The 26,987-nt window shown below is 37.0% G+C and overlaps 1 protein-coding gene and 1 pseudogene across 11 annotated transcripts in view; one reads left to right on the forward strand and one right to left on the reverse strand.

Annotated features, from left to right (window-relative positions):
• The window catches only part of USP40 (ubiquitin specific peptidase 40), an 83,880-nt gene that overhangs the window by 47,837 nt on the left and 9,056 nt on the right, over window positions 1–26,987 (reverse strand). For 10 of the 11 annotated variants that reach the window (XM_044945305.2, XM_044945307.2, XM_025289184.3 and 7 more), the window contains 7 exons: window positions 25,570–25,716; window positions 22,935–23,078; window positions 20,320–20,448; window positions 14,765–14,860; window positions 10,929–11,036; window positions 3,490–3,790; window positions 591–672 (listed from right to left, as the gene is read on the reverse strand). In XM_044945305.2, the coding sequence (XP_044801240.1) occupies window positions 591–672; window positions 3,490–3,790; window positions 10,929–11,036; window positions 14,765–14,860; window positions 20,320–20,448; window positions 22,935–23,078; window positions 25,570–25,716 (1,007 nt within the window). The remainder of the gene's footprint in view (window positions 1–590; window positions 673–3,489; window positions 3,791–10,928; window positions 11,037–14,764; window positions 14,861–20,319; window positions 20,449–22,934; window positions 23,079–25,569; window positions 25,717–26,987) is intronic. The other variant, XM_044945306.2, reaches the window with a different exon arrangement.
• LOC112585879 lies at window positions 8,865–8,952 on the forward strand (annotated as a pseudogene).

The following is a 26,987-nucleotide window of genomic DNA, read 5'->3' on the forward strand; positions in this document are numbered from 1 at the left end:
AAACTAATCCCATCACCATAAAACCCGAGACTGTGAGCTACGCGGCAGAGCAGTTCTCCTGGGTTTCCTTACCCTACTCCTCTCCACCCGGGTGCCCTTTCCCAATAAAATCTCTTGCTTTGTCAGCACATGTGTCTCCTTGGACAATTCATTTCTGAGTGTTAGACAAGAGCCCAGCTTCGGGCCCTGGAAGGGGTCCCCCTTCCTGCAACGCTGTCAACTACAGGCCAGTTCTCCACAACTACTTACACATGAGGGGGAATTTTCATGACAGACTCTGTCTGTGCCAAGGAAATAACTCATTCAGTACAATGGAATGCTCAGATTTCTCTAGTTTTCTTAGACTTTGATCCCTACTTAACAATGGCCAGTTAAGTGTCATTATTTCATCACCCTCACAGATAAGGGTAATTTCAAAGTAAAAGATACTCTCAGTATTAAAATTCAGCAGCTAATAACATGACATTGGCATTAAATAGCTGACTTTTTTTCTTCTTTTATTTTCATTACTGAATACTTAATTTAAGACCTCAATTAGGTCTTTGCTCCCCAGAAAAACCATTCAAATTCTAAAAGTAACTTAAAGTTACCTTTTTATTTGTAGTTCAATGTTAGCTGCATCCATTTCACTCAGCAAATGATGTGGAACCTTGTATCGTGGGTTAGCTCGAGCTGTGAACAAAACTTTTCATTAACTTGTGCTGACTAAATAAAATCTGGTTGCTGAAAAGGAAGTATGGAAAACTATAAAGGACCGTGCTGGAAGCTAGGAAAGCTTCTACAGTCTGCGTGAATACAAATTTTCTCTAGATCTTAGTTTCCCCATCTGTAAATTGAAAATATTAAAACATAAAAAAGGTAAACAGTTCTTTAAGCCAAGCTAGAGAATTCCATTTCTTCAACTCTTTTTAAATATACCTTTTAAAAAGAACACGTGCTATTTTCTTCCTGATACCAAATGATCATTATAAATAAAAGTTCTAGAAATGATGGTTTCTAATGTAAAAGAAATAAATATTACCTATAATCATACTCCTAGGGAATACTGCTAAAATGTGATCTATATACTTCTTTTTTTTTTTGAGGATTTATATATACTTCTGATGTTTATTCTACACAGTGTGTCTGTATACACACACACACACACACACCCCACACACCTATTTAAAGCAACTGAGATTATAGTCAACAAACATATAACTTGCTTTTTCATTTAATACACTGCGAATATTTTTCCAAAGCTTTAAATGACTGCATGGTAGCCCATTCTATAAATAGCTTAATTAATCCATTTCTGTTGGACATTCGGGTGATGTCCAGTTAGTCATTACTACAAAGGAACAGGGGTAACGAGTATCTTTGAACTAAAAATTTATACACAGCTCTGATTATTTCAAAACAAATCTGTACAATTATTGGCTTAAGGTTTTTAAATACATACAACCAAACCAGTTGTATTAGTTTATATACCTACCAAATGTAGAGGGAGTGCTAATTGTTGAGAACCAGATTAATAGAAATACTTGATTTGGGAGGAAACAAGTCACTCACTGCTGTTATGATTCATGTTTTTGGTTATGGGCTAGATAGATCTTTTTTGGCAGTTTATCAGTTGTTCTTATTTCTTCTTTTGTACATTATTTATATCCTTTTTCCAATTTACTACTGAGCACAATGGAATAAATGTAAGAGCACTCTACAGACAGGGAAAATAAATTTGTCATATATGTTTCTGTTTTCCATTAGCTTGTCATTTGCCTTTTGGCATTGTGTAATAAGGTTTATGTGGGCTTCCCTGCCAGCTCAGATGGTAAAGAGTTTGCCTGCCATTCGGAAGACCAGGTTCAATCCCTAGGTTGGGAAGATCCCCTGGAGAAGGGAATGGTTACCCACTCCAGTATTCTTGCCTGGACAATCCCATGGCCAGAGGAGTCTGGCGGGCTACAGTCCAGGGATCACGAAGTGCCACAACCGTTAGTGGCTAACACACATACACAGTTAAGGTCTGCATCACTTGTCCTTCATTTTTTTTGTTGCTTTCAAGCTAAGAAAGGTCTTTTCTATCTTAAGATCAGAAAAATATCTACATTTGAAGGCTTCTTTTTTACATAAACATTAAAGGAAGTATAATTTCATGAAAGGGATAAATATAATCATTTGTACTAACTGTTAATTCAAGTGATTAGCAACTAACCAACTTCCCAGTTGTATTTACAGAGTAATTCATTTTCCCCCTATTTATCTGAAAGGCTACCTTTTCATGGATTAAAATCCTAAAAATACTTAGATCAGCTTCTGGGCTTACTGCTCAATGATCTGTCTACCTCTGCATCAGTGCTACATTGTCTTAATTACTACAGCATTATAAATATGTTTACACTGATACAGTAAATTTTCCTTTAGCATTTTCTCTTCAGTTTTTGTTAATTTATCTTTTGAGGTGAACTTTAGAATCATTTTGCCAAGTTCCATCCCTTCAACCCCCTAAAAAACCATCAAGATTTTGGCTGGACCTTTATTTAAGTCCTAAGCTAATTGGAAAATTGTCACTTAGTACATATTCTAATTATGTACACACTGAAGTTCAATTCAGTGAAAAAAACATGTCATCTGAAAACACTGATATATATTTCTACAACTGTGAATTTAATTTTTCTTCAATATTTTTTATCAGAACGATTACCAGATTTTTTTCCCCTCAGGGAAAAAAAACCTTTCTGGTCAATAGAACCATTACATAATTATTACTGTTTCAGGTCCAGAGAGTTAATTTCCTTTGATTCATTGCAAATCAGTAACTACTTTATTCTTATTCTTTATAAAAATGATCACAGTATCCTCATCTGTAATCATAGATATGTCTCAATCTAAACAGCTTTCCTAGTTAGAATTTTTCACTTTTGCATAAATTCTGGGAAGTGATTAAAAAAAAGTCTTACAGACTAATTAATGTTAGTAGCTTAAGCTCTAAAATTTATCATTGTGGATCTCAGTGTTTAACTTCCACCATGGTATGAGTTCTCTTAGAAGATTCAGCAAAGAGGGCTTCAGAGATACTTCAACTGCTTAAAGACTTATTACCTTGAGGTAAAGGAAAAAAGAAAATAAAAGGGAACACATGAAAATAAGACCAAGGCCACTTGCAACCCAATGACAACACACGCCCGAACTGCAGAGACAAGCCTGAATGGAGAACAATTGTGTCTGCCCTGCTCACACAACAAGAAAACATGATGTGACCCAAGGAAATGCCATTGTGAAAATCTAACTATGGCTTCATATTATTACCTGGTGAAAAAAAACAGAAATATATCATCTTTTAAAAAGAACAAAATGTCGTCTTTCTTGTATAGTTCTAGTTAACTTGAAAATATTTTAAATATTCCAAGAGTAAACCTTCTTCTAAAAGGGCAAAACTTCAGATAGCACTCAATATTTATCTTCTATAGTCATCAACTTAAACAAATAGGGACATTTATCTTGCCATACCTTCAGGGGGTCTCCGTAACTGGGATTTCCGATAAAATAGCATGTAGGCACTTTCTTTTCCTTGAAATTGCTGTTCAATATCCTTTTCCTTGATTGGTTGGACTCTGGAATCATTTATATCAAACCAGTGGGGACAGGAGGGTCTATCATTTAATGTTAAGGATTCTGAAGTAAGTGTCTTGAAAAGCCGTTGATCATTTCTTTGGATATCAGACTCAGCCTGGAGAGAAGAATCCTTCAACAGACGAACTGTACTTTCATCTGAACTGAGCAGAAATATCTGAGAATGAACCTGCAAAAACTGTACAGAAACAAAAAACAAACATTAGGTTAACAAAAAAAATTTTCATTGACGTTAAAAAAATTTTCCTTTCTGTGTATGTCAACTTTTTGGCCTGGCCAGTTAAGAGGGAAAAAAATTTCATTTGGGCCATAATAAAACATTTAATAAAAACCAGAGTGCTTTCTGTTGAACAGTCTAATAGCTATATCCAGGGAGAAAGCTGCCATGACACAATCTTTTTTATTGGTTTTTTTTTTGGACATTCCTACCCCTGGGCCCTAGCCTCTCAGCACATGCCCTGTGATGACACAATCTTAAACATGTTTTAATTATATCTCAATAACTGTTTTAATGCTGTTTTAAAAAGTCTTTACTGAAACAGATTACATAGAATAAACACTTTCAAAATGTTTAAAGCAATCCAAACAAAGCACAAAACAAAGGAAATTACACAATGAAGCATCATAGAAGATAATCCTGACAAAACTATGGGATATAGTCATAATTACAGGCTTACATGAACTAAATTAAGTATTGTCTTTCCTGGAAGCTGACATGCTAGCTCAAGAAATCAAAACATTGAAAGGTTAAGTCATAATCCCAAAGATGCTCAAATTCCTCCAGCTAAAGGATTAGGAAGAAAAAAAATTTTCTTCCCCAGCCTACCCCACCTTTCCACCCCTACTCCACTCTTCTCTCATTCCCTAATTTCTACATGGCCTGTATCTCTTCCTTTTCTCTCAGCACAAACTACTTCACACAGAAAATCACTTGGGGGCATATGGAACATTTTCTTAGCTCATCGAACAACAGAGAAAGGTGATTTTCTCATTTTTCTCTTGGAAAGGAAGAATTTGTAACAATCCATACTCTGATCAAACAGATGACCCAGAGGTAATACTGTTAACACTATATGTAACAGATGGTAATATAGTTTCAGTAATGAATACTTTCCATATAGCAATTTTTTTCTTTGTTCAATAGTTGAAGATTAACTATTTTAAACTTCAAACTTCAGTGTAGTCTGGTCCCAGTAATGGCAGAGAATTTTATTATTAGAGTAACCCCACTGATTAAAAATCATAAACTTTATGCAAAATAAAGAAAACAACTGTTTGAAGAGTAACCAAAAACAGACAAAGTGGGGGTGAAGGGGGCATAACCCTTCAAAAAGGGAAACGAGCTAGGTGAGCTCCGCACTGACCTGCCACTTCCCAGTCTGCTGCACAGAACGATAGAGGAGAGAGTTCAACTGAAGGGCAGGAGTCTTACTGGACTCAGGAGGCAGAATTTGAGAATGCCAGAGAGGCAGGAGAGTGAAAGAGAAAATTCCAGAAGTAACCCTGTATCAAAACCTCCTCCCATCCTTGGCTGACTTTTGAATGGCACATGTACAGTCTGAGACCCAAGGAACCGAGCAGAAAGCAACAGCTGGGAGATCCAAGATATGAGCAGAGATTTTGGCCCCCTGCTGCTGGACAGGAAGAGCATGAGCTGAAGTCCTGCCAAGCCTGAGGCAAACGACAAACACCTCAGGCTTTCCACTGAGATTCTAGAAGGGTCCCGTCTTAGGTCAGGGATTGATAAACTTTTCTGTAAAGGGCCAGACTAATATTTTAGGCTTTGTCAGCTAAGAGGCAAACCTGAGCATCTTTTTAAATGTAACTGTTTGAAAATATAAAGACAGTTTTTAGGTGGGAGTTGTACAAAATAGGGCAGCAATCCCTAGTCTGTCCATGCTTGCTAACCTCTGCCTTAAGAGGGAGGACCATGCAGGCCCCAGGACTAACAGCTACTCCCTACAACTGTCAGCTAAACTATAACAGATCCACCCTACCAAAGCCCCAAATGAAGGTTCCACAGGATCAAGGTGATTCCAAGTTACTTAAGGGTCTGTTAGATTATAATGAAAAACTCTTACAATCCACAGCCTCTAAAACACATCTTCCACAATGTCCAAAAAGCAATATAAGAGTATATGGCATGCAAAGAAATAGGACAATGTGATTCATAATAAAGAGATAAGATAGTCAATTCACAAGAGACAAAAAAGTGAATATAGACCCAGAAATAATCCCGATGTTATAATAGTAAAGTTATTGAAATACATAAATTTATAGGAAAGGATGTACAGAGTAGGTTCAAATGTGGAATTTCAGCAAAGAAACAGGCATTTTTAAAAGACCTAAGTCAAAAATCTACAGCTGAATAAGACAACTGAAACAAAAAAATTCACTGGCTGGGCTTGATAGAAGACTGGATACAGCAGAAGACAGGTCAATGGAAATTACCCAAATTGGAGCCAAGGGGGAAAAAAAAAAACCCACAAAACCCTATGAGAATATCTACGACCAGTGAGGAAATACTGAATAGCCAATATATATGTAACTGTACGTTTTGAAGGAGAGAGAGATAGTAGAGCAGAAAAATAAATTGAAAATATAATGGCTGAAACTGAAGAAAGAGTTCAAGCCTCAGATATAAAAAAACTTAGGAGATACAAAGCAAATAAACACAAAGAATGCCATACCAAGACACATTATTGTTAAACTGCTAAAGACCAAAGATAAATGATCTTAAAAGTAAACAGAAAAAAAGACATGTTACATTTAAGTGACACTGACTTCTCAGTCAAAATAAAGGAAGCCAGAACATAATAAAATGACATTTTAAAGTGCCAAAAAAAACAATAAAAACTATTAACCTAAAATTCTACATCCAGCAAGAATGCCATTTAAAAAAATGAAAGCAAAATAAAAATATCAGACAAACAAAAACTGAGAATATTTTTGCCTGCAGTTCTAGATGTGTGGAAAAACACTACAGGAAGATCTCTAGGCTGAAGGGAAAGGATATTACATGTAAACTTGGACATGCAAGAAGGAACAATAAACACCAGAATGGGTAAAATAAAACATGATTTTTTTCATTAATGTCTTTAAAAGTCATTTAAATGTTTAAAGGAAACATACATACAAACACATGGTGTATTTACAAATAACGGTAAGATACAAGACAACAGCAGAAAAGGATGAGTAGGAAAATGGAATTATACTACTATAAGCCTCTTATGTGGTACATGAAGTGTTACACTATTGGTCTGTACATTACAATACTAACTTATGTACAGTACAATACCTACAGTAAAAAATTTAAAGAACCACAGCCAAAAAGTCAACAGAGGAAACAAAAATAAAACATTAAAAATTACTTGATTAATTCAAAAGGCAAGAAAGAAAAAAAAGGAACAAAGAATAAAGGAGGCAAATAAAAATCAAATGGCTAGATGATGAATTCAATTCAACTATACAAATTAATACATTAAAAATAAATGGACTGAACATTCTAATTAAAAGGGAGACTATCAAACTGTATTATTTGATAGAAAACATGAACAAAAGAGAAAAACAAATACAGAGCTGTTTCTTTGAAAAGGTTAATAACCTTGATAAACCCCCAGCAAGCCTGATGAAAAAGAAATCTAAAAAACACAAATTACCAATATCAGAAATGAAATAGGGTCCTATAGGTCCTACAGATATTAAAAGGATAATATGGTAGTATTTCAAACAACTTTATGCTAACAAATTTGACACTTTAAGAGGTTAAATTCCTTAAAAATCACAATTTTCCAAAATCAACAAAAACCAACTTCATACTGTTTACAATAGACACACTTGCATTAGAAAGCTTGGTGCAAAGTAGGTAATAATACCAAACAAAGTAGATTTGAAGGCAAGGACCATGACTCAGATGGTAAAGAATCCACCTGCAATGCAGGAGACCTAGATTCAATCCCTGGGTCAGGAAGATCCTCTGGAGAAGGCAATGGTTACCCACTCCAGTATTCTTGCCCGGAGAATCCCACAGATGGAGGAGCCTGGTGGGTTGGGCTAGTCCATGGGTCACAAAAAGTCGGACACGATTGGGCAATGGAGCACAAATAAGCGCTTAGAAGTAATTTCCTGATTTAAAAGCATGTTTTAAAAAACAACTGAGATACCAACCCAAGAAGCTAGAAAAGGATGATTACATTAAATCCCAGAGGTGAAAGGGAGGAAATAACTAAAAACAGAAATCAATGAAGTTGAAAACAGATGAGGAGAAAATAAAGGTAAAAGTTGTTTTTTGAAAAGCTGTTTTATTAAAATTTGATAAGCCCTAAAGAGACTTATGAAAAAAGTGAGCAAACACAAATATCTAATTTCAGGAATGAACATGAAGAACTTTAGGTCCTACAGATACTAAAAAAGATAATATGAGATATTCTGAACAACTTCATGCCAATAAATTTGACACCATATATAAAAGGATAAATTCTTTTAAAAATATAATTTTCTAAGACAATACAAGAAGTAATAAAAATGTAAGTAACTCTACAAACAAATTAAAACTATAATATAAAAAACTTCCCATAAAAACATTTCAGGTCTAACTAGCTTTATCAAACATTTAAGAAAGAAATGATAATCTACCTCAGAAAAATTCTTTCCAAGAATATAAAAAAGTGAGAATTTCCCAATTTGTTTTGATTCCTCCCTAACTCTGATATGGAGAAGGAAACGGCAACCCACTCCAGTATTCATGCCTAGAAAATCCCATGGACTGAGGAGCCTGGTGGGCTACAACCCATGGGGTCGCAAAGAGTCGGACACAACTGAGCGACTTGTGTGTGTGTGTAACTCTGATAATAAAACCTGATAAAGATACTACAAAAAAGGAAGTTAAAGACTCATGGCTCTCATAAACATAGGCACAAAATCTTAATAAAATATGAGCCAAATATTTGCCATTTCCTTCTCCAGGGGATCTTCCCAACCCAGGAATTGAACCCGGGTCTCCTGCATTGCAGGCAGACTCTTTACTTACTGAGCGGAAAGGGAAGCCCAACATAAACAACAGATACATATAACTATATCATGATCAAATGTGATTTATCCCAGAAATGTGAGATTTGCTTTAACATTGAAAAAAGTCAACAGAATTCACTACATTAATAGAGTAAAAGAAAAGAGCCATGTGGTCACATCAATAAATGTAAACAAACAGCATTAGATAATCTCCGACCTCTATTCAAGATACAACTATCAGCTGCTTGTAACACACCCAAAAGAATCTGGGTTCACTGTGACAAGGGGCATAAAACTTGTGGCCTTCCTATGGCCAAATACTCTCTACATGTCCTCTGCACTTCATGTAGCTGTTGGGCAGGACCAGTGGGACAAGGTTCAATATTGGAAGGAAAGCTGCAGTATTTAGTGGGGAAGTTTGCTACTTAGAGTCTGTCCAGCCCATGAATGCGTGGGCCATGAGTAGTTACAGAAATATAAAGGCTTTGAAAGAGAGAGAGACTTCAACTATTTATGCCATTCTGGAAAAGGCAAAACTATGGATACAATAAAAAGATTAGTGGTTGCTAGGAGTCTGGAAGTGAGGGGAGATGAATACACAGAATACAATTTTTTAGTGCAATGGAAATACTTTGTATGACATTTTAACAATGGATATATGTCATTATACATTTTTTTTCCAAACCAACAGAAGGTAGTACTACTTACTTCATTAGAATGAATCCTAAGATGAACTATGGACTTTGGTGATTACAACACATCAATACAGTTCATCCTTGGTTTAGGAAAAACAAGCTAACCAACCAACCACCCTGATGAATGATGTTGATAACACCTATGCATGTTGTGGGGAAGGGGAATATGGGAAATTTCTGTACCTTCTTACCAATTTTGTTGTAAACTGCTCAATAAACTTATTATACAGATAAGTATAGATGTTCTGTATGTATGTGTTTACTGGACTGTGAAGTAAAATGTACTTTTTAGGTCAAAAAAGTTTGCAAGCCACTGTAGTTAAGTTATATTGGCAAATAAAAGCACAAATTAGCTTCAAGGAAAAAAAGAGATAAACTACCAGTCAACTATGAGTAAAAGCTAACTTCCTCAAACTTATGAAGAATATTTTTATTTAAAAACAAAACAATAAAGCCCCTGCACAGCTGATAACATACTTAATAGTAAAATACTGAAACACTGATCCAATTGTTTTGATTGAAAACCTAAGACTGTCCATGAACTCAGGGTCAATAACTTCATTTATGAACTGCGGTCTAAAATTAAAAGATAAACTTAAACATGGACAGAAGCACATAAGCACCTTGCTTCTACAAGAAATAGCTCCAAATGTTTACTAAGTGTTTTGTTGCTTTGCTTGTTTTCAGTCAAGTTTTTGTCTCAATTCTGGCATTACCAGCTTTTGCTCATCTTACAGTTGAGGAAACCAGACTGCCAAGTTTAGTAAAATTGTGTGTCAAAGAAAGATCAAGTGAAATGTGGATGAATGCCAGAAGACATTTCTGTAAGTAAGATGATAAGCCTTAGAATATGAACTTTGCATATACACAAGGGAGTATTACTCAGCTATAAAAAGGAATGCATTTGAGTCAGTTCTAATGAGGTGTATGAAACTGGAGCCTATTATACAGAGTGAAGTAAGTCAGAAAGAGAAACACCAATACTGTATATTAATGTATATATATGGAATTTAGACAGACCGTAATGACGATCTATGCAAGGCAGCAAAAGAGACACAAATGTGAAGACCAGACTTTTGGACTTTGTGAGAGAAGGTGAGGGTGGGATGATTTGAGAGAACAGCACTGAAATATGTATATTACCACATGTAAGAGAGATGACCTGTGCAAGTTCAATGCCTGAAGCAGGGCACTCAAAGCTGGTGCTCTGGAACAACCCAGAGGGATAGAATGGGGAGAGACGGGAGGGGGGCTTAGGATAGGGGACACATGTGTACCCATGGCTGATTCATGTTGATGTATGGCAAAAACCACCACAATATTGTAAAGTAATTATCCTCCAATTAAAATTAATTAATTAAAAAAAAAAAGAATATGAACTTGGTGACATTTTTTGCTGTTATGATTAAAAGCCCATTCTCTATTCTTCTCTTTCTTAATTCTTGATTCTATGATAAATTACTAAGTCATTTAACTGAATTTTAACCATTAAGAAAAATATTAATTCTATTTCTACCTAATTTAAATTTCCTTCTGCAAAGAAATTCATGTTGCCAAGATCACAATAAAATTTCTTGGGAATGGAACTTTCTAGAAGGATGTCATGAATACCTTTCGCAGTGGTCCATACTGTTTTCGGTACTTCTTATTCCAAGATATTCCTATCTTCTTCAAGAGTTTCTGGCCCAGCTGATCAACGGGAATTAGATTACTCTCCTCCTTATGAAAGAAAGAAAAGTCATTTAAGAAAATCTGATAAGATTTAAGTGCAATGCACTGAGGAAACCAGAAGGGAAAGAGACACGTGTACCCCAATGTTCATCGCAGCACTGTTTATAATAGCCAGGACATGGAAGCAACCTAGATGTCCATCAGCAAATGAATGGATAATAAAGCTATGGTACATATACACGATGGAGTATTACTCAGCCATTAAAAAGAATACATTTGAATCAGTTCTAATGAGGTGGATGAAACTGGAGCCTATTATACAGAGTGAAGTAAGCCAGAAAGAAAAACACCAATACAGTATACTAACGCATATATATGGAATTTAGAAAGATGGTAACAATAACCCTGTGTATGAGACAGCAAAAGAGACACTGATGTATATAGAACAGTCTTATGGACTCTGTGGGAGAGGGAGAGGGTGGGAAGATTTGGAAGAATGGCATTGAAACATGTAAAATATCATGTATGAAACGAGTTGCCAGTCCAGGTTCGATGCATGATACTGGATGCTTGGGGCTGGTGCACTGGGACGACCCAGAGGGATGGAATAGGGAGGGAGGAGGGAGGAGGGTTCAGGATGGGGAACACATGTATACCTGTGGCGGATTCATTTTGATATTTGGCAAAACTAATACAATTATGTAAAGTTTAAAAATAAAATAAAATTAAAAAAAAAAAAAAAGATTTAAGTGCAATGCTTATGAGTTCAAGGGACCAACAGGATTAATAACTTGTTTGGCCTGTAACACCAAACAAGTAGGTGGATTAACCAAAATTATTTAAAAATCAAAAGCTTTTTAAAATAGATTAAGCCTAAGTTTAGAAAACTTGAATTTTGCCACTTTCTATGTGGTAACATTTAAACATTTCAAGAGCAATACCCAAAGTGTATTTAGAGATTTGGTAAATTTCTGATATTATGTGGGATTTTTAGAAGAAATACTTTCATGCAAAAAAAACTACTAGTCTCTTCTGAATGTTCTGAATTATAAACAACTTCTAAAAGGGGGTAAGAAGTGACTATTTTGAGCTGAAATCTGTCCCCTTACCACAAAAATTCATATGCTGAATTCCTAACTCTCAAAATTTTAACTGATTATATTTGGATAGGGCAGTTAAAGAAATGACTAAGTTAAAATGAGGCCTTAAGGGTGGGCCCTTATCCAATCAAGCAACCTTATAAGAAAGGAAATTTGGACACACAGAGACACCAGGGATGCGCATGAACTCAGGAAAGGCCATATGAGGACACAGCAAGAGCCGAGCAGAGAAGCCTCAGAAGAAACCAGATCTGCAGACACCTTGATCTGGACTTCCAGCCTGAGAACTACGAGAAAGCAAATTTCTGTTAATTAAGACTCTGGTCTGTGGGATTTTATTATGTCACATTACTTTGCTAACAAAGGTCCGTCTAGTCAAGGCTATGGTTTTTCCAGTGGTCATGTATGGATGTGAGAGTTGGACTGTGAAGAAAGCTGATAGCCCAAGAATTGATGCTTTTGAACTGTGGTGTTGGAGAAGACTCTTTAGAGTCCCTTGGACTGCAAGGAGATCCAACCAGTCCATCCCAAAGGAGATCGGTCCTGGGTGTTCACTGGAAGGACTGATGCTGAGGTTGAAACTCCAATACTTTGGCCACCTCATGGGAAGAGTTGACTCACTGGAAAAGACGCTGATGCTGGGAGGGATTGGGGGCAGGAGGAGAAGGGGACGACAGAGGATAAGATGGCTGGATGGCATCACTGACTCGATGGACATGAGTTTGAGTAAATCCCGGAAGTTGGTGATGGACAGGGAAGCCTGGCGTGCTGCGATTCATGGGGTCGCAAAGAGTTGGACACGACTGAGCGACTGAACTGAACTAGCAGACTAAGACAGTAGCCATAGACCAATATTCAGCCTAGGTCCCTAGAAAGAAACTGAGAAAAAAATGTTCATTAAGAATGAATGAATAAATGAAAAGAGACTACCATCTTTACAACAGGGTACATGATAAAGATTAAAAGTCATACACTTATGATATTATACATGTTGATATATGGCAAAACCAATACAATATTGTAAAGTTAAAAAAAAAAAAAGTCATATACTTGAGGTATTTATCAGTACGGAATGAAAAAGGGGACATAACTTCAGGTCCTAAAGACATTAGAAGGATAATATGGGAAAACAGTAAATTCCAAAGAAGTATATATCAGATCAGATCAGTAGCTCAGTCGTGTCTGACTCTTTGCGACCCCATGAATCGCAGCACGCCAGGCCTCCCTGTCCATCACCAACTCCCGGAGTTCACTCAGACTCACGTCCATCGAGTCAGTGATGCCATCCAGCCATCTCATCCTCTGTCGTCCCCTTCTCCTCCTGCCCCCAATCTCTCCCAGCATCAGAGTCTTTTCCAATGAGTCAACTCTTCGCATGAGGTGGCCAAAGTACTGGAGTTTCAGCTTTAGCATCATTCCTTCCAAAGAAATCCCAGGGCTGATCTCCTTCAGAATGAACTGGTTGGATCTCCTTGCAGTCCAAGGGACTCTAAAGAGTTTTCTCCAACACCACAGTTCAAAAGCATCAATTCTTCGGTGCTCAGCCTTCTTCACAGTCCAACTCTCACATCCATACATGACCACAGGAAAAACCATAGCCTTGACTAGACAAATCTTTGTTGGAAAAGTAATGTCTCTGCTTTTGAATATGCTATCTAGGTTGGTCATAACTTTCCTTCCAAGGAGTAAGCGTCTTTTCATTTCATGGCTGCAGTCACCATCTGTAGTGATTTTGGAGCCCAGAAAAATAAAGTCTGACACTGTTTCCACTATTTCCCCATCTATTTCCCATGAAGTGGTGGGACCGGATGCCATGATCTTCGTTTCCTGAATGTTGAGCTTTAAGCCAATTTTTTCACTCTCCACTTTCACTTTCATCAAGAGGCTTTTGAGTTCCTCTTCACTTTTTGCCGTAAGGGTGGTGTCATCTGCATATCTGAGGTTATTGATATTTCTCCCGGCAATCTTGATTCCAACTTGTGTTTCTCCCAGTCCAGCATTTCTCATGATGTACTCTGCATATAAGTTAAATAAACAGGGTGACAATATACAGCCTTGACGAACTCCTTTTCCTATTTGGAACCAGTCTGTTGTTCCATGTCCAGTTCTAACTGTTGCTTCCTGACCTGCATACAAATTTCTCAAGAGGCAGATCAGGTGGTCTGGTATTCCCATCTCTTGAAGAATTTTCCACAGTTTATTGTGATCCACACAGTCAAAGGCTTTGGCATAGTCAATAAAACAGAAGTAGATGTTTTTCTGGAACTCTCTTGCTTTTTCTATGATCCAGCAGATGTTGGCAATTTGATCTCTGGTTCCTCTGCCTTTTCTAAAACCAGCTTGACAATAATAATACCCAAAGAAATCTTGTAACCCAATCCTAACATATCTATACAAACACAAAGGAAATAAAATGCAAAGAATATATATCATAGTGTTAACAGTAACCAAACATTTGGTTTAAACTTATTTTCTTTATATACCTTCAATTTTTTCCCCTCAAAATTTCTACCATTCATAAGTATTTCTTTTATAATCAGAAAGCCTCTAATAAAAATTTTTTTTCAATAGACAGAGAATTTCCCCCAAAGACTACGAATAGTAACAATATCACTTCTACCAACTAAATCATATAGCTGATATATACATAAACACAAACATAAACATATACTCTACCTGTAATAAAATTGCTTTTAGAATCATCAATGGATCATCAATCTCCTCTTTATTCTGAATATCTTCCAAATTCACATCTGGTTTACTTTTGTCCTCCTAAAGAAGGAAAACAATAAAAAAAAGTTTCTATCACTAATCTCTTAGTAATTAGCAAAACAGGAATGTTTGTGCATCGGAGGTTTCAAGATGAAGAAATGATGATAAAAACATCATACTAACTTGTATGTGCTTTGGAATCAGGAAGTCTGGCTTTGAATTTCAACTGTGGTTGAATAATCCTGGACAAATTACCTAATCTTTCTAGCATTTCTATAAATTGGGATTGTGAGGTAAATAATGCTTCTAGCACAGTGGTCCCCAAACTGGACACTCCCTTAGTCTCTTTCTTTCAGAGTTGTATTTAAGTTTCATTATACAGCCACGACTGACTGAATCAGTGGCCCTTGGTGACCCATCATTGGTCCCCGGTGGCTCAGGGGTAAAAGAATCTGCTTGCAACACAGGAGACATGAGTTCGATCCCTGGGGTCAAGAAGATCTCCTGCAGGAGGGCATGCATCCTGTATTCTTGCCTGGGAAATCCCATGGTCAGAGGAGCCTGTCAGGCTGCCGTACATGGGGTCGCAAAGAGTCAGACATGACTGCAGCAATGAGCACACACCACCAAACTCAATCTCCAGCCCCTGGTCCCTCCCTGGTCAGGGGAAGGGGCTGAAGGTTCTAACCCTCTAACCATGTGATTGGTCCCTCTGGTGACCAGCCCTCACCCTGCAGGTAACTTCATTAGCATAACCTCAGGTATGGTTGAAAGGGGATCTTTATGAACAAGAAAAGACAACCTTATCACTGGGGAAATCTCAAGGAGCTCTAAGCCAGGAATCCAGGACAGAGATCAAATGTATATATTTTTATTATACCACACAAATAGATCCCAGCAAAAAGCTAGAAACCTGAAAGGGCTATGCTCTAAATATAAGCATGATCTACAAACAAACCCCCCTCCTCAACAAAGGACAATGAGAAACTTGTTTGCTTTCACCCTGATACTAGATGGAGGTGGAAATACACTCCCTCTAAAAATCTATAATCACAATCAGGTCCTCATAGGAGTTTGTGGCCCAAATTCGTACTATTTGCATGGCTCTAAAACACAGATCTTATCTTCAAGGTATTAAAGGTTGGAGGTGACCACAGGCATGTGGTAGAGTCAGACACACATCTTTCATGGAGGGTACTTTTAACTCAGGCTTCCAATCACTCCTAAAAGGTATTCTTAAAAAACAAACAGCCAACCAAGTCTACAGCCTAAAATAACAAAATCATGAGGAAATGGAGTCAGCAGATATCCAAAGACCCACGGTCTTCAGATACTGCAATTTTCAGGTAGAGAATAGTAAAATAGTGTGTTTAAGATGTTTAAAGACATTCACGGGTTTCCCAGGTGGCCCTAATGGTAAAGAAACCGCCTGCCAATGTAGGAGACATAAGAGACATTGGTTCAATTCCTGGGTTGGGAAGATCCTTTGAAGAAGGAAATGGCAACCCCCTCCATTATTCTTGCCTGGAGAATCCCATGGACAGAGGAGCTTGGCGGGCTACAGTCCATGGGGTTGCACAGAGTTGGACACAACTGAAGTGACTTAGCATGCAAAGACATTTATGGCTAAGAAACAAGAGATTTAAAAATGGCAGGAGGGGAGAGGTAGGCTGGCATCATCCAGGATGTGACACTGGTGCAGGGGGCATGTAGCCTGGGCCGAGTCCTCCTGCACTCTGCCAGTGCCCAACCTTGGTCTTATGAGGACAGGCTGGTCCTACAAGCACCAGTCCCGGGGCTGACTCGTGAGAGTTACTCAAAAGCCTCCTTTGTCCCACATCCTCAAATGTTCAAAGTGGTATCAACCATCAGTGAAACGAAAGCCCCCCACTTTGGAAGGCCTAAGTCAGGCTCCTCTTCACAGCCAGATCTAGGGCCACATTCTGAATAGTTAATGACCTCTATGCAAGAAGGAAGAGCTCATCTTGTAGCTGGGCTGAGAGAACTGAAATGTTGGCTTTCACCCAAGGAACATTATGTGAGACAGGTCATTTAAAGGTGTTCCTTGCAGATGGCACCTAGCAGGGAAACTTGCAAGGGAAGAAATCACCAAAGTGAAAGCAGAAAAAACAATACCTGCCTGTGTTTACAGTATCTGGAGTCCTTTGTCTCTTGGCATAAGAGATCTCTCAGGATAACGGTAGTAAACAGAGAAGCAGTGTCCAGCAGGTATACCTACTGAAGCTGAAACTCTTAAAGCATGCATCATTATTTGAACACCATAAAGCTCTAGATGAAAAGCTAGTGATTCTTAAAGAGTGGAATAATAAAAAAAGATAAATGTGATACTTCACAGAAGCCATGAATAAGGAAATATACAGGCAGAGACAGAAAGCAATCTTCTGATTGTTCTTTAAGTTTCAGGAAGACCCTGCTAAAGTACCAGAGCCTCAGACCAGAGAAGCAGTATAGAGGGCCAAACCAAGTGAAAGCGCGCCTGTCTGCCCCTTTGCGTCGTATAAAGGAACCGAGAGAAGAGCTTGGTGCTGCCATCATTTCCCAAGAAATGAGCATGGAATTGTAGAGATATCCAAGGGAGAACTCAAAAGGAAGATATGGAAGAATCATTCCTTTTGAGCTACCTCACCGCACAGTGTGAAGCTTACCTCTGTGCATGATGTCAATGATAAACTTAAAAAGGAAACTGGAAATAAATACTTTATGCATCAAAAGACTGAGGATAAATCCTGCCCGCTACATAAGTGCCTGAAATCTGACACTGGCTGAGCAAGACTGAGGAGGGCCTGCAGCCAGCATGGAGGACAGCAGAGACACAGCCCCGAGGCAGAAGCAGAACTGCATGGAAGGCAGGAGCACTTTCTATCGGAAACAAAGGCTACCACAGAAGCGTAAGTGGAAGGAGAAAACCAGGAACTACAGTGGACTAGGCAAAGAGAAAAAAAAAATGAACTATATAATAACTATTTATAAGACCTGTTCACAAGCTTCTATAAAGATCTAACAAAAGGTTCAACTTCATCTTTTGGAGAGAATGAAATAAAGTTAATGCAATTGTTTGAAAGTGGGGGGGTGCGGGGAAGAACAGCTGCTTGGAGAGTAAGATTCACTTATCATGGGGCCTGGAAGACAGCAGTGTGAAGGAAGGTAAGAGGTTAAGAATCAGCAGCTAAGGGTGGAACATGAAGGGCAGAACTAGACAGAGGAGGTAAGACGTGCGTCACTCTATCTGACTGAAATGTGCCCAACGAGCTAGTGTCTTGGCAAACAGGCACATGCATTCGAGAGATGCGTGTATGGCTTCCTAGACCCTAAACTGGATAAACCCAGTTCTAGAAATAAAAGAAATGGGAGGTTAAGGATAGGAAAGAGTGAAACAAAACTGTCTTTTTTCCAAAAGCAAGATGGTTGATTATAAAGTCAGTGTACTAACAAGATAACTGTATTTCAATATACCAGCTATGAGCAGTCCAAAAACTACAAAGAATAGACACAGTGCCATAGAACATCTCCCTGGTCAGTATTTTCCCAACAGAACAGTTAGACTTTAAATATCCAAACTTTACAAAGCACAAGTCTCTCTCAGTACATTCTACGTATAACCAACAGAGCATCAGAAACACAGGGAGATGTTCTGAAAAGCAAAGTGAATGTCAACAACGGGAACATGGCATTTTCAATACTGCTGGCACTCAGAGGGCTTCCCAGGCGGCTCAGTGGTAAAGAGTCCACCTGCCAATGCAGGAGATGCAGGAGACCCAGGTTCAATCGCTGGGTCAAGAAGATCCCTTGGAAGAGGAAATCGCAGCCCATTCCAGGATTCTTGCCTGAAAAATTCCGCAGACAGAGGAGCCTGGCTAGTCTATGGGGTTGCAAAGAGTTGGACACGACTAAGCACGCACACATGCATGCACAGCACTCAGAGAAGCTATGTTACCTCGAGTGCAGCAATTATTCATTCATCACAGTATTAATTGTTTGACAATCAGGAAGGTATGTTTGAAGCATGCCACATCCTAACATGATGGGTTAGAACTTACATTATTGGTGTTTTAGTTACATTTTAGGAAACTGGTTGAGAGTTTGGGGCTAGCATGTAATATATTACAATTTTTTCCACTGCAAATAACTGGAACTGGACTCCTGATGAGTGCTTTATTTTCTAGAGAAAATTATATAACTTTTTTTAGACGACACTAAAGAAGTTCTAAAAACCAAAAAGATGTATCTTATTTACACATGTAGATTCAAAACCCTACTACTTTTATGTGTATATATGTGTGAGAATATTGACAAGGTGACTCTAGAAATGTTCAGAAAACCATAAAAACCAAAACACTCCTGAAGAATAACAACACATAGAGAGACTTGCCCTACCAGATAACAAGACTTACTAATACAGCTACGGAAATTAATAGTGTAGCATTTGCCTAGGAATAGGAAAACAAGGAACAACAACAACAAAAACAGAATACAGAGCCCCAAAATGGACTTAAATAAAAATAACAATTAATATAACAGAACTAGCATTGTAGATTTGTGGGGAAAGAATGGAATATTAAATAAATGGTACTGGGAAACTGGGTTCCCAGACAGAATAAACATCATGCCATTCACAGCAAAGCATTTCAGGAAGACTGAAGTCTCCTTTGTGAAACACAAAGACAATATAGAAGGATCATCTTTGTTTGGTGCCATGAAAGACAAAGAAAGCTGAGGAATGGTTATTGATTAAAGGAGACCAAAGGGCGTCCCTGGTGACTCAGATGGTAAAGAACCTGCCCGCTAACGCAGGAGACGCAAGAGACACAGCGTTCGATCCCTGGGTCAGGAAGATCCACTGGAGTAGGAAATGGCAACCCACTCCAGTGTTCTTGCCTGGAAAATCCCATGGACAGAGGAGTCTGGCAGGTTACAGTCCATGGGGTTGCAAAGAGTCAGACATGACTGAGCACCTAACACTTTCACTTTTCAAGATATGTTAATTAAATATAATGCATGTTCCTGGACTTGACACTACAGTGGGAAGAAAATGCTATAATGGATTTGGATGAAACCCATTAAATCTGATTATAAAATATATATTAGATAATAAATAGTATTGTATCAGTATTAAAGTTCTTGATTTTGATCTATGCTTATGTAAGAGAATGTCCTGGTTCTCTGGAGATAAACATGGAGGAATTTAGGGGTAAAGAGGCCCATGAAACTTCAAGTGGTTCAGCATTAATAATGATAATGTTAACTCTGTGTGTGTGTGTGTTTGTATACAGAGGATGGACTTACAGAAATTTGGCAAAATGTTAACAACTGGAGAACCTAGTTGAAGAGCAAATAGGAGGTGTTTAAAAAATTTAAACTTCTATCTATATTAACTTTTAATGCCTTTAAGAATTTTCCACAGAGTGAACATATAAGAAATGACCAAAAAATAGCCCCACCAAAATAATAAGGCTAGAAAACAGTTGCAAAGATACTCTTACGCTAATTTCTATACTTACTTGAAACTGCCAGTTTCCCAAATGATCGACATCTTTAATATACACGTGATAATGTCCTCCATAGCAACCACCTTTGTGTATAATAACTGAGAAGAGGTCATACATATATTCCAAGTCATCTAATTCACTCTACAAGAAAGAACATAAACATTGTTAAAGTTTACATAAGACAAAGATATATATAATGAAAAGGGAAAGAAGAATTTCAACTATTAAAATCAGTAAGAAACATCACTGGTTATTATTATTATTATTGTTTAGGGTAAATTAACATAAATTTGAATAACCAGTTTTAAATTTTGAAATGCGTAATTCTTTGACTGAAAATACCAGTCATTCTACACCAACCAAATTCTGCCTGAGTTAAACATAAAAACATATATTCAATCAAGATGCGATTTTTATGTACTTTGGCTAAAATCATGGAAGTCAACATTATAACACAAGACATATTACCCTATCAGTGAGTGAGAGAGCATTTTAGCAAGAGAAAATCGTCTCATATTAAACCTATTACACTGGTTTATAAAGGAGTTTTTTAGCAGTTGAATATATTTTAACAAGATTATTATGTGCCTCAAAGTCAGAGCTATATCTACTATGCATTACCCCTCCAGACACTTCAGTCCTCTGCATAAAACAGGAATTTAGCAATTATGAATACTAGCTGGTTTTGTGTAGAGGCAGTTTAGTGGAATGAAGAGTTCTTTTTTTCAGTTATCAAATGTGTGATCAATCTCCTCTACAAGCAATGTGTTTTATAACTGTATAATCATGAACACCTATGTACGCATGCTCGGTCATGTCTGACTGTGTGACCCTACTGACTGTAGCCCACCAGGCTTGTCTGTCCATGGAATTTTCCAGGCAAGAATACTGAGGTGGGTTGCCATTTCCTACTTCAGGTATGAACACCTACATGGGCATTAGAAAACAAAACCTACTTTAGGTTAAAAGATACTTGGCATATGTGATGCTACTTGGGAAGTGTCAATTATTTAGGGAACTTATTTTCTTAAATTATACTTTTTAAGTGAGCAGCAGTTTTTAAATGTCATTTTTCAAATGTCTGGTTCAGGCAAAAACCAAGAGAGATGTAAACAAAGATGATAATGATTTTCATTAATACAGAAATCAAAAAGCAAAATTATTGTGAATTTCTTAGATGCTCAATGTCTTGCTTTTTTCAGTTTTGTTATTTCAACATATGTTAAAATCATGTGACAAACTACTTTTTATAAAAGGACAAAAATTTTTCTATATGAGATAATGGAAGTTAACTAAACCTACTGAGGTAATCGTTTGATATTATTTGTAAACCAAGCCATCATTCTGTACACCTTAAACTTATACAAGTGATGTGGGTCAATTATTTCTCAATAAAACTGAGACAGGGAGAAATAACTCAATTATTTAAAAATGAATTTTTTTTTCAGGCAGCAAATAGGAGCAGGGAAAAGTACCCTGGAAAACCTGTTTATTCTGTGTATGCTGGTAATAGGCTCAAAGCCAAGACATTAGAACCTTTCAATGGAAATTAGTATAATTATAAAACCCAAAAGCTCGGTAACTAGGCTGAGGAAGGTCCACCGGGATTTAAAACCATTTAGAAAAAGATTACTTTGATACACAGAAATTCTATAGCTGGCTAATTAATCTTCTGGTCTCAAACATATAAAGAATGGTTTTTAACAAGAAATGCATCAGTCTCATCACTCTGATCTTGGCATGTAAAGCAATGGAACAGAAAACATTTTTAAACAGCTTATAAAGTAGGCTGATTATGTAATTAATTTGTTTTTAAACATTTTTTCCTCATGTCTTAAGGATTACAAATTCCACACTAGTGACATTCCAATTTCTCATTCGCTTTCTAAATGTGTAATTCATTTTTGCATCTAAAGTAAACTAGATCCAAATAGAACATCCTACTGAATGTTAATTTTTCCTATTGCAGGGTCTTTTCTAATTCTATTCTTAAACTTTCATTTCAAAGATTTTTCAAGGAAAAAAAAAAAAACTAGAAATAAATCCATACTTGGAAATTAAAAAGGACTGTAATAAACTAGTGGTTCTCAACCAGGAGCAATTTTACCCACCTTTCCTCTCCTCAGGAGACACAGACATTTGGCAAAGTCTGAAGACATTTTTGTCACTTCTGGGCACAGAAGCGGGAGTTGCCCCTGTCATCTACTAGGCAGAGGCCAGGGATGTTGCTTAACATCCTAAAATACATGGCACATCCCACCACAACAGAGAATTACGCAACTCTAAACATTAACGGGGGCTGCCCAGGTGGTGCGGTGGTAGAGAATCCAGCCGCCAATGCAGGAGACATAAGAGACGCTGGCTGGATTCCTGGATGAGGAGGATCCCCTGGAGGAGGGCATGGCAACCCACTCCAGTGTTCTTGCCTGGCAAACTCCATGGACAGAGGAGCCTGGCAGGCTACAGTCTTTGGAACCACAAAGAGTTGGACACGACTGAGCAACTGAGCACACAAATTTTAACAGTGCCAAGGCTGAGAGACTGCACTAAGCAAACTGCAAATCAGGTAAACAAAACATTCCCCTTAGAGGGGAAAAGAAAGAATTTCAAAACAGAATAGGTCAAACCTGTTCACAAAAAGGCTTGAGATTGATCCGGAGAGGGAATGTATAACAGCTTGTTTCCTTGTATCGTTCACACTTCACAAAATCAAAATTAAATCTTAATAATGAAATTGTAAGAAAGGGAGGCAGCTTACGTAATTTGGCCGACTGTCAAAAGAGAAAAAATGTAAATTTTAAAAGCTGAATTATATAAAAGAATAACACTTCATAAGGTATAAAAAGGCAATCTATGACACAGTTTTAAGAGAAATATGTCCTTAAGTCACATAAACTAATCATTGTGGATTCAATACAGCTCTTGACATAAACTCATCTATTTTAGTGCTAAAAGTTGACATCGCTCACTTATGCTTACACTTAAAAATTTACAGTGCACTTGTATGTTTTAATGTTGCTATCCTAAATAAAATTAAAGCTACCTGATGAGGGTGCTTCCTCCCAAAGAGTGCTTCTTTCCTGCCCGAGCCCTGACCTTTCCACCTTCCCCCTCAGTCACTAACTCGACTTTACACAGCTCTTATTTACTGAAGAGCTGGAGCTCTTTCACCTTCGACCTAGGGACTGTTTCAACAGATCCGAATCCTTTAAATTATATGAAAATATTATGTGTATTTGTGTGTATTTTTCTGGGGAGAAGATTCACAGCTTTCATTAGACTTTCAAAAGGACTCTAACTTCCCAAACACAGATCCATTGACTGGGGTTTTCTAGTTACTGTCCTTAAAGGCAGACAGTAAAATATTTTTTATTTTAATGCCTTGCTTTAAAACAAAACACTATATTGAGCTGCTTTTTATTTTAAAGGCATGAAGTGAAAGTGAAGTTGCTCCGTCGTGTCCGACTCTTTGCGACCTCATGGACTATAGCCTACCAGGCTCCTCCAACCGTGGGATTCTCCAGGCAAGAGTACTGGAGTGGGTTGCCATTTCCTTCTCCAGATCTTCCCAACCCAGGGATCAAACCCGGGTCTCCCACATTGCAGGCAGACGCTTTACCATCTGAGCCACCATGGAAGACTCCTAAATCCCTTATTAATGGCAATGTGAGGGGGCAAAAAAAAATCCTTCCCCATATATAAAATTATCCATAATCATAAATATCTAACATTCCTAAAAATATATAAGACAGCAATTCTACAAATCTAGTGGGTGAAAAAGAAATTAAATGAAAAAGCAGCAATCTAACAACATGGCAGATTTTCACACTAACTCAAAAAAAATGCATCTAAAAAAAGTGAGCAACTCAACTATAATGTGGTGAGAAAAGAAAGAATGCCCAGAACAAGAAAATATACATTAATTTAGGTACCACAACCAAGCCTAACCTTAGAATATAGTAAATCTAATGCAACTAGAAGGCAACTTTAAAAATATCAAGATCAAAAAATTTTCACTGAAAATGAATTAAACCAATGACATAAAAGGTGCATGCAAGAATTATTTTTGTTTGGCAAAAGGTTCTTATTTTACCAATGTGCAAATTAAGTTCAACCAGAACTAAGCATGTATTTGTCTTTCCATGATGCTCCATCCTCTAAATTTTATATTTATTTTATTAAGTTGCAGTTGTAATACCAACGAGGAAATACAAAATAAGTAAGCAAAAAATAAGCCTTTCTCTTTGGGTTTATAAAAGGGCAAAGGCTAGATGGAAATAAATATTAAACAATATAAAATTGTTTTCAAATCCTGGTTTCAGATCCCACTGTGAACGCTACAGGCATGGAGTTTATTGTTTTTATCACATTTTCACCTATAATCTCCAAGATCCAAATCAATACCATGTGCTGTCTAAATCAACCCTCATTTTCTTTGTTGGAAAATCCAATATTGTCAGCTCTAGGAATAGTGCTATCACTCTGTCTTAACAGAATAACTGCAAAGATAAATCTTTTGTGGTAGTTCTTTAAGTCAGGGTTCAATAACCACTGGTTCAACTGAGTTCAAGGTTAGCAGGTTAATGAACAGCCTGTCGTATCATCCACAAGCAGTGAAAGAGTTCCTACTACAGATAATAATAGCAGCTGAGTTGATGCCACGTTGCACAATAAATCAGTTGCTTAAATCTTGTTTTCTTTTTCTTCTATATTTTGCTTGTTGTAGGAAGAAAAACCCTGATATACTCTGTCAAGTCCTGTCAAGTTAGGTACTTTCAATGGGGGGAGAAGAAAAAGCCATATTAGATTTGTTAGCATCAAGGAAGATACCTATCAACATATATATCAATATTGTACAATAACTGCATATGCAAAAAATAAAGCTCTCTGTTTTCATAGTGGCAGACCAAAAAAACTGAAAGCTCAACAAGCTTCCTAGTTGGCAGATATAAAAATATATTGCCTTCTTCATAATAGTAACTTCCAAAGGAAAAAAAAAAAGGTTTATTTAAGAAACACTGAGCTACAATAAATTTTTCCCGGGAGAGTAAGAAGTTGAATGAACTGTGAGGTTGAAAGCTTAAAAAATACTGTAAAAAAAATTAAAATACAAATATATACAGTGTAAAGACATGTCTTCTCAATCCTTATTACTGATTAAAAGCTTCATGTACATCTCATACAAGGTGACTTCACTTGACACACGTTCCTGCTCCAAGCACTACCTGCACACCCTCACAAGAGGCAGGGGTCTATCTTTACCTTTGCTGCTTTAACCAGCCTGTCACAGTTTCCACAGTGGTATAAGTTGTCATAGTCAAAAACTTCCTCCTCTACATACATGTTCCAGAGTGCATCTTCCAAACCTGATACATTTTTGACTGCTACTGTTAGATCTAGGAAATCTTCCTGAAATATACATGAACATAACATTGAAAATACAATTCCACAGATGTTCACAAACAGATCACCAACTCAAACATACACTGGGAATAATCACACATACATTCTTTTTTAAAACACATATATCTTTTCTATATATGAAGGCATAGGTCTCCCAACTAGATACGGTAAGATTCATAACAATAAATTATTCTTTCTCAAGCAAATTATAACTCAGCTTAAAATATATCAGGAGCCAATTTACGAGTTCGCTATAGATACAATAAAACCTATTTTTATCAGGAAATAAACCACTGAATGCATGAATTGAGAAGAGTGTATGTGCAGTTCATTAGTACTATGTTAGTCTCCAGGCAGGCACAGCAAGGCCATGGTTGGACTCTATTGTAAACCCTGCTTCCCCCTCTTCTGCTAGGGTTAGTTTAAGAAAAAAAATTATTTTCAGCCAGGACATAAAGGTATTTTCATGGAAATTAAGAGGAGGATATTTTCTAAAATGTGAGTCTACTAATTCTTCTAAAATTACCTTTGAATTACAACATATTTCCAATATTAAACAGACACAATTTGACAAGTTGAAAGCACATTTATAATTTTGCATGTGTGTGTGTGCAACAGCATTACCTTGACGGATTATGGGGATCATAAAATAGCACTAGTTAATTAGCTCATGGTGGAATTCCAAAGCAGTAAGACTAACGTTTATACATGGTTTACAAGATAGATACGTGAAAAGTTAATGCCTAATTTATAATGTGCCTTCACGTACATTATGTTTTAAAATTACTTTGTGAATCATTACATAATAGTGGTCAATCATATAGTAACCCACATACACATAACATCTTAATATTTCCAAACCAGGCTGGCCAAATCTATTATGATACACAATAAGGGCTCAAAAGTCTTTTTTATGCCCAATACTTTCATTTAAATATATAGAAAAAATATATATATATATACTTCAAAAAGGCAATTAATGCAACACTTAGAAAATGGCATTTAATTTTTTACTTATACAAACATATAAACTTTCTATAAATCTTGCCATAAGAAAGAAGGTTTTTATTAAAGGACAATGGTTCAGTGATGAAATAATTTGTTATATAAGATTTGTAGTGCAAGCAGTGATTATTAAATTTACATAAGCAAATTTCTAACTACATAAAATGGACAATCTGTTCTGACAAATAATTGAAGGTTACACCAGTTTAAACAGGATTATGATAGCTTTATATATATAATATTTAAACATAAGCACACACATATGAACAAGC

This window comes from Bubalus bubalis, chromosome 6 (genome assembly GCF_019923935.1).
Source record: "Bubalus bubalis isolate 160015118507 breed Murrah chromosome 6, NDDB_SH_1, whole genome shotgun sequence".
NCBI classification, from domain to species: domain Eukaryota; kingdom Metazoa; phylum Chordata; class Mammalia; order Artiodactyla; family Bovidae; genus Bubalus; species Bubalus bubalis.